The 9,154-nt window shown below is 34.0% G+C and overlaps 1 protein-coding gene across 4 annotated transcripts in view; it reads right to left on the bottom strand.

The window, feature by feature from the left end:
- Positions 1 to 356: 356 nt before the first annotated feature.
- IQCM (IQ motif containing M) overlaps positions 357 to 9,154 on the bottom strand; it is a 473,232-nt gene continuing 464,434 nt past the window's right edge. For all 4 annotated transcript variants that reach the window (XM_077139855.1, XM_077139853.1, XM_077139852.1 and 1 more), the window contains one exon: positions 357 to 732. In XM_077139855.1, the coding sequence (XP_076995970.1) occupies positions 620 to 732 (113 nt within the window). In that variant the 3' untranslated portion in view covers positions 357 to 619. The remainder of the gene's footprint in view (positions 733 to 9,154) is intronic.

Here is a 9,154-nt window from a genome sequence, read left to right as displayed (position 1 = left end):
AATTGATTGGATTATCTCATTGTTGGGGGCAGGCTTTCATTGGTCTCAGATGTGATTGCCTACAGATGCAATTAACTGACTGATGATTTAATACACCCGCCATGAAATATCCTTGCAGCCATGATCAGCCCAGTGCTAGCCTGACCAGAGAACTGGGCATAAACATGTGGTCAAGCTGACGTCAGAACCTAACCATCACGGTAGTTTAAACACTCCTTGAGAAAAAATTTCCAAAGAAAGTTGAGTGATGAACAACCAAATGCTGTTTTATACCAGAATCATGATATTTTGGAAATAAGAATTATAAAGTTTCTTTATGGCATTTATTGGTAAAGGAACAAAACAAATTTCAGTCCAGTGAAAGGAATATTTGACACTATGTGGGTTCAAATTTATTATGATGAATAAAACATGTCTTCCACAAAGGAGATAAAATGAATGGTGTGTATCCAAAGATATTTAGAAATTATAAACTAACTTGTTGAAGTCCTTCTTTATATACATGATGTTTGCCTTTTTTTCCTGTTGGAACAGAATTAATCCATTGCTAATGTTAGCCTATTTCTTTGAGTAGATAGGTTCAACTATCAAAGGAAACAATATTGTGTGGAAAGCATGATTATATATTTAATGATTTATAATATTGTTTCATTTTCCTTTCTCTCATGGATCTGGCCACTAGCTTCCCAACAATCCGGATATTAGCTCTTTTGAGTATTGGATGTCCATTCACTGCAAGATGAAACAGATATTTAACATTAATAAACTTTTAATTAATATGATTTCTTTTGAAATCCAAGAATATTATAGGAACTCTGTTATGGCAGTACGAGAAAATGCAGAAGATTTGACATGGGCAGATTTCATTCAAATCTATTGCATTACCTTATCTTCCCAAGAGAATCAGTAAGTGTTACTGCCAGAGAAATGTGTTGAACCAGCAGAACTTGGATTCCATCATTATACAGAATAATTCGAATTAGATGGGCCATATATTTGACTACAATAACAACAGTATTGAACTGTTTTGCATTACAATATACTCAGTTCTAATACTAACATTTGGATCACTATAAACCAGTACTTGTATAGATTACTTCTACTTGGTTCATCTTTACGTATAATAGCTTTCCAAATAAGAAATCAATACCATAGTTTTGCTCTGGCCACAACTAAACTTATCACTGATCCACAGAGGGAAGTATAGCTTTGTTCTTTAGTTTCTATTGTTGTCAATAAACAGAAAGATAACAAAATGCCAAAAACTAGTTAAAGTTATGGGAACTGTCCTCATTGCTAAAAGGAAATGAATGATTTGATGTGTCGTAAGAAGCAGGATTTTATTGTTGTTTTCATGCTTGTCTCTATTATCATTATATAAAGAGCAAGGTCTTATAACAAGAAAATTAAATTAGACAAAATTAACAGTATTAATAAAATAATTAGCAATGGTAATTATCATTGCTAGTATGATTATAAGAAAAGGCAACCAAACTGGTATCTACTCTAGTACAGTTATATGAGACAAGGCTGAAATAAAGCATGTTAATCCTCAAGATGAGATATTAGGATGAAATGCTTTCCTATTATGGATTTTTTTAATAATATGCAATACCTAACATACATGTCATCAGTCAAAAGAGAGCTAAAATATGGGATTATTCTAAAGAATAAAAAATAGAAGGAAAAATGCATAATATAATCCAAGTTCTTATTCTACATATTTGTGAATGAATCCTGATTTAACACTTAATCTCAGTTTTTTTATTTTTCAAATGAGGATAATATCTTTTCTGACCAGTTGTTGAAATAATCCAAAAGCATCTATCAAAAGATATATGCATCTGACACTTGATAGGATTCAAAATACAGTTGTTGTATCATTATTATTTTCTACACTATGACATTATAATATAGGCTTTTACAAACAGATTTTCACTAAAAATGTTTAATTTATTTCATAAAAATTTAAATTAAATAAAGTATCATTTCATTTTAGGAAGGATAAAAATGTAAGTACACATGATATATTTTTAATCTTTCAAAGTAAATATTCTTGACCTTCAATTTTGTCATACGGCAGAATAGATTTATGGAACAATCATTTTGATTAAAATAAGTGAAACCTTGAATAAAATATTAAATATAGTTTAACTTTATTGCTAAGCTGGCAGACAAGGAAGAAATTGCAGAGGTCAAAAATGAATTGAAATCTATAACCTTAGTGCATAGTTGAGTGATAAAGCCAATTTTTTGGCTTGAGGTTTTTTTTTGCCGTGGCCTGGAGGTTTGAGTGTGAGCAATGAGAGGGGAGCTGCAACAGGAGATAAAGCCAGGGGGCCCCCCAAACTGCAGAGCCCATACATGGCTGGGGCCCCGAAAGGCTCATAAGGACAAGGGAGAAAGAAGTAAAACCGGTAAAACAAACAAGCAATTTAAAGAAGGAGACAGCAAGGAAACTTTCTGGTTTCCTTGAGGCTGAGATGGAAGAAACATCTAATTTCTGTAAATTCATAAACTCAAAACTCACCCCTGATTTAGTGCACAAATTCATGCTACCTTTGTGACACAGAATATCTCAAATAAATCTGAAGTCTGTTAGGTCCTAAGAATAAGATGGAAAATCTCTCTGGGGGAAAACCACTTCAACTGAGACCTTTAAAATATGTCATTGAAGCATATTTTATTAAACTGTAATATATTATAAGGTAATTTGAATGGTAAAGCATGTTACAAAGCAGTATGCATGATATAATCTTAGTTTTTGTTTGAAGTTATGTAAGTTCACAAACAAGCACAATAGTAAATATCCAAATACTAATAACTGGTAGAATTATAATTTAGCTTTATATCTTCTTTTACTTAAATGTTTTACAAACACAAAATATTACTTATGCAAAAGTACAGTTGATTTTTAAATTTCTAGATTGGAAAATATGGTAGAAATTAATTAGTATTACCAGTGTTGCAGATATAATCAGAAAGCAGCTGTTTATATTTAAAAATCTTAAAAATTATTTCAAATTTGGAAAATATTCAAATGAAACAAAAGTCATTTTAGAGGCTGTATTTGCAGAAAAAGGACATTAAATTTTTTTTCTCAGAGATTCGAAGTTTGTCCTCTGTTTTCTTTTAAACCACATTCAAATTTTCATATTCACCAATCTATTATATATTTTTTGTGCAATTTCCCTGACCTATTGAGGATTGTTCATTTTTCTACACTTTTGGCATCTTTCTTTTTTTAGGGCAACCTGATAAGAAGTCCAATGCAGATTACTAGAAAATAAAATATGTATTGAGGTTGTCAAGAACGAATTTTGCCTATTTGTTCAGGTTCTTGCTAGATGGAATGAGGTAACATAAAGGACTCTAGCTGAGAGGTATCTGGTTCTCTGTTTCCTAATCAGGAAACAAACAAAAACTGCAATTATTATACTATTTCATAGAGATTTAGTAACAATAAAAACAAAGAGGAGGTAGGGAGCCCCTACTATAAGGACCCAGGGCCAGCCCACCCCTTCCTCCATTTGAAGATCAAATCACTGCACACAGCCACCTACATGACCAGGGACAGACATTAAGGGTCAAAGAGTGTTGAACTCCAGCCCCACCCCCACCCCCCAGTCATCATTGGTAACCAAATCTCATGAGAGTCTGCTGAAACTCTGTTTCAACCAAATCTTGCAAGACTCTGTTAAATTTTATAAGCAGCCCTCTTGACACGCCCTTTCCTGTTTTGGGTTTTGGCATGGAGTGCTGACCGTCATGTCCACCCTGTCCCCACCCCCTCCCCTGGCTGCCACCAGGAGATTTTCCTCCTGTTAGTAAGCTCATAATTAAACCTTATGGGTAAAAGCCTGCCAAGTGTGCTTTTTGGTCTCTGGTTGAGCTGGGTTGGGACACCTAATTATCATAGTATTATGGCCCTGCCCACCAGAAGATTATGAAAGTTGATATAAAAAATATCAACTCTAGATGAAAAAAATATGGATATATTTAAGTAATTACATTTGATGAGGATATGCAGCAGAAGTCCTATAAGTTAAGTGTGAACTTAAGTTTTGTGTACCTTAGAATTTCAGACAGGGATATATTCAGATCACTGGCAGAATGAAACTTTAGGGACCTCCTCACAAATAAATATTAAAAAAAAAAAACTTCTTGGGGAAAAACTCCATAAAAAGAGTGAGCCAAGTATTTTAATCGCAGTCCAATATGGTAGTGACAGTTGGCAGGGATGGGTGGTTTTAAGTCCTCTGAGGTACATCCTGCTAAAATGTTTTGCTTTGACTCTTCATGCCTCTATCTCCACCCCCATCTACCAAACCCTCGGGGAATAGCTGTCTATAACCTAGTGAGATGAAGGCTCCCATGAGAAAATGACAGAGCTGAAATAGCTACTAGTCTATACAATGTCCTTAGGATTCTGACAGCACAGGGCACCAGTGCAATGGGATCCAGGTAACCGGGATACAAAGGATACAGAGGGCGTCTCCCCTCAACAGGTTGACTTAGGATGTACAATCAGCACAGCATTGCTTGAACAGGTGCTCACAGCAGCACCTGTCTTCATCAGGGTTCCTGAACTTCAGAGTGGCTAAAGGAGACAGACATAACTTGCAAAGGGCTAGAGGGAAAAAATATGAAATTCTATGCTGTAGCCTACAGTGGTGTACTTATGAACACTTGCGAGATTTCCTTAGAGAAATCCTAGAAATAACTGTTTCATAGCCCAATATGATATGAGGAGAGCTATTAAGCTTGATGAGCTTCCCAAGGGGAATGCAAACTCTTACAAGTCTGGCTGACTGGAAACGAGCTATAGTCAGGATAAGGAAGGACCAGATTGTTTGTATTTCACTGCTGGGGTCACAGCAGACAGCAAGCTCAGGAGATTGCTCATAGAATGTTTCTCAAGAAAGGAAATGGGAGAGTAGTCCTAAAAACATAAATGGGTACCTGGTCCCAGAATATGTAAGAATAGAGGATGAAAAGTAGTTGGTGTATATAAATAATAAGAGCAGCATTAAAACACAAAGATTAGAAATGTAGCTGATGATATATTCAGATGAAATATTTTGCATGTGAGAGACAACTATGAAACTCTACATACTGTGCGATGAGGAAAGAAAAGTTTCATAAAAAATGAAACCAATTAATGGAATGATATCTAAATGTTTTGTTTGTTAATTTTTTTAATTAATAAAAAAAGTTAGAAAAAAGAATGAAAAAAAATGATACCAATTTATTAAAAGGTTGGGGGAAATAAGAAGCTGACCTAAATAACTTGGTAAACAGGGTTTTGACTGGAAATTGGACACTAAAGATAAAAGAGAACTGTACACAAACATTGCAGTATATTTGATAAAGTTGTTTCTCATTGAGGTTCGAGGAAAAAAGTCTGAAATCACTCTACATGTATGCCAAGGTTGAACAAATAGGTAAGTGGGTGGATGATGTCTTACTATCATAGTGGGAAGTTATAAAGAAGAGGAGAAGCCTGGTATGACCATGTTACTGGAGCCAAGTCACACATAGTATGGGCTCATGTTTAGCATAGTACAGAAACAGATGGATAGATAAATAATTGCAGATGGATTTGCATATATGGGTAAGTATGTGTGTGTGTGTGTTTATATATATATATATATATATATATACAAGCTCTGTTCCCTGAGAGACCCTAGAAATAGTGAAACTTGGTAGCAATGAGCACATTTGGTACCCAGATCTTGGTTTCTAAGTACCATTTTCAAATAAAAGGAACCAGGACCCCTTGAAGAAATGGCCATTTCTTTTAGGGGCAGGGAAAATACAGGAAAAGTCTGGTGTATGTTGTAGTGCCAGAAAATAAGGAAGTGCTCAAAAACAACAGGATGGGAGTTTGTCAAAGGGACACAGAAACCAACCTCATAAAAGTTCCCAATTCCCAAAGCTGGAACAATTTTATCAATAACAACAAAATAACAAGGTATTGGATTACATATAACCCAAAACATAAAAGAAATATATATGAGTCCATACTGATGTAAAGAAATGATTGAATAAATAAATAAATGGAGGAGAAGAGACAGATCTTCACTATAGAATCATTATATACAGTCTATGAAGACACCCCATGCTCTAGGAAATAAATCTTAATGCCCCCAACCCTTGAGTGCAGGCCGGATTCAGTTATGCGCTTCCAAATAATAGATTATGTAAAGGAAGGGAAAGTAACTTTATAGTGGACAAACCTGATAGGTTTGTGTCAGGTTTATGACCAGGCAATCAAGTTTAGTATCACTAGAGACAAGTCATGTTAATTGTGTACAACCGCTGAAATGATGTAATGAGAAGGGCACATCACTTCTGCGGTATTCTTTTTTTAAAAAGTCCATGACCCCAGTCAAATTAAGTATGAGGAAAACATCAGATGAATCATATTTGAGGGGCATTCCATAAAATACCTAAGCAGTGACGCTCAAAACTGTCATGGTTATGAACAATCAAGGAAATATTGAGAAAGCATCAAAGCTGATCAGAATCTAAGGAGACATGACAACTAAACTCAATGCAGCTTGCTGGATTGTATCCTGGAATAGAAAAAAGAACAGTAGAGAAAAAATCATGAAATTAAGTAAGTCTGGAGTTCAGTTAGTTTTGACACTTGTATGGTTAGATAAGTGGTTAACAACAGGAAAGCTGGGTGAGGGAGCTTAGTTTAAACTTAGTTAAAAGTTTAGATAACTTTTCTGTAAATCTAAAATTAATCCAAAATGAAAAGTTTCTTTTTAAAAGTGGCATCAAATATATTTTTACATAACAGGCAAGCACCAGTGACGCAAGCATCAACGCAAACTAATAGAAATATAAAAGAAAATATCACAGCTCTGGTAAAAAAGATAAAAGATGACATAATGGATAGATGCCAAGTGCCTAAGCATCCGAGACTTCTTATGCAAATCTGGGATATGGCTGTCATCAAATTTAGACACATAAAGCCAAATATACTACTCTTAGTTTTTAGAAAATAAAAGCCCTATGTTCATTTACTACTGCATAATCCTTCCTTCAAAACTGTCCATGCACATCTCTTCCTTGAATACCTTTATTCCTCTTTCCGCATTTACTTATTTCTTGCCCATCCTTCAACATGAGGCTCGAGTTAATGTGACTTTGATGCATTCCTAAGCATTGTTAATGGCTTTGGCTTCTAAACTTCTCTAATATTTTTACTCTATATCAATGTGCATCCTTTCCTGATGTCACATTTTTCATTGTCCTCAAAAGTGAGTGGAAAGTCTAGTGACTAAGAAAATAAATAATAGCAAAAAAAAGAGAAAAATCCTAAACCAAGCCAAAGTAACAGAGAAAAGCTACAAAAAGATGTAGGGGATATACGCTGGTCTGCAATTTACTCTGAAATGTATCCAAAATGAAGAAAAAACAGATTACTGATACATATGCATGTATAGAAATGTTTAACACTCTGATAAAACAAGTGTAGTGAGATGTTAATGAGCAAACTTACGTGTTGAGTAAATAAGTATCCCCTATAAAATTCCTTCACATTTTCTGTATGTTTGATAATTTTCATAATAAAATGTTGAAGTAAAAAGAAACAAAGACATCCTAAATGGGTGCTTATTTTCTCAATCACAAAAATAGCATTTCAAAAATAGTAATTACAAGAATGACAATAATAGCTTTCATCCCGATGCACGGACGCTGTGCCAGGCACTGTGCTGAGAGTTTTACTTACATTATTTTGATTACTGTTTCTGACAAGGCCTGATGCTATCATTATTATTTTGGGAAAGTAATACTCAGACCTTTATGTGGGTTAAACAAGGACACACGTCTATTAAGTAGTGCATCCGTTATTCAATCCCAAATTTTCCTGCCTCCAAAATTCATGCACTTAATCACTACACATACAACTAGTTCACATATCAGAGCCACCTTTGATTAGCCTATTGTCAATTCTTGATGCTATCTCCACACATTGATTTCAGAACTCAGCACTACTTATATCACTCACTTTTTTAAGGAAGTCCATGCTACATAGTGTACTGTTGTATATTCAAACAATGGGAGGTATAGCTATTACCATTACAATAACAAGCAAGAAAGCTAAAATAGCCATTATAATAAGCATAAACTAGTCAGCAGTTACAATGGTATGCATGCTTTGCTTTCTTCATTCAAGATGAATCCCTGAAAATCCCTGCAAACCAAGTAGTATAGCCTTAATTCATTATTTTAAGTGGAATAATATTCCATTAAATAAATGTAGCACAATATATTATTCCTCTGTAGATGAGCATTTACTCTGTTACCCAGTTTTTCTAACTAAAAATAATGCTAAAATAAGCACTTTAAATGCACTGGTGCTTTTATTTTCATGCAATAGATGCCCAGTATATGAAAAGTCATAAAAACGAACCCATGAAGAGCTAAAGAATATGTGTTTATAATTCTAATAGATACTGCCAAGTTGCTTTCCAAAACTCTGTGAAATTCTTATTTCCACCAGCAACATGTGACCCACTGTGTGCTCATTTCTCAGCCAGCAATAGCAGTTATTATAGTGTTTTGTTTTAATTTTGGCCAATCTAATAGCTGATGCTCTCACTGCATTTCCTCATCTATTAGTGACCTTGAGTATCCCTGCATATATTTGATAGCTGATGAATTTACTGTTCTATGAACTATTCCTTTACATTTTTTTCCTATGTTGCTATTAGATTGTTTGTCCCCTTTCTGTCAATTTTAAATAGCTCATTATATTTTATAGGTGTATTAATCTGTCTTCTAAAATGTAATTCCCACCAAATCTAGTGCTTGTTATGTATCTCATGGTATATTTTAATAAAAATTTATAACATTGTTATAAAACCAGAATAATTAATCTTTTCTTTAATATTCTTTATTAAGGTTTTTCTTGGTCCTAGAATGAACATATAGTCTTCTAGATTTTTTTTTCAAATTAAAATTTTCATTTCAGAATTAATCAATTGGAATTGGTTGCTGAGTTTTATCAATTGCTTCTATTTATTATTTTTATCCTTAAAAGTGTTGATATGATAGACTATGGAAAGAAAATTCTTACTATGATAGGACCCTTATATTCCTGGAATAGAATTATAATCACTAATAGGTGGCCGAA

The sequence above is a fragment of the Tamandua tetradactyla genome, chromosome 22, assembly GCF_023851605.1.
Source record: "Tamandua tetradactyla isolate mTamTet1 chromosome 22, mTamTet1.pri, whole genome shotgun sequence".
Classification (NCBI taxonomy): domain Eukaryota; kingdom Metazoa; phylum Chordata; class Mammalia; order Pilosa; family Myrmecophagidae; genus Tamandua; species Tamandua tetradactyla.
The sequence above is the reverse complement of the archived record's forward strand: the minus strand, read 5'-3'. Positions and strand labels throughout refer to the sequence as shown.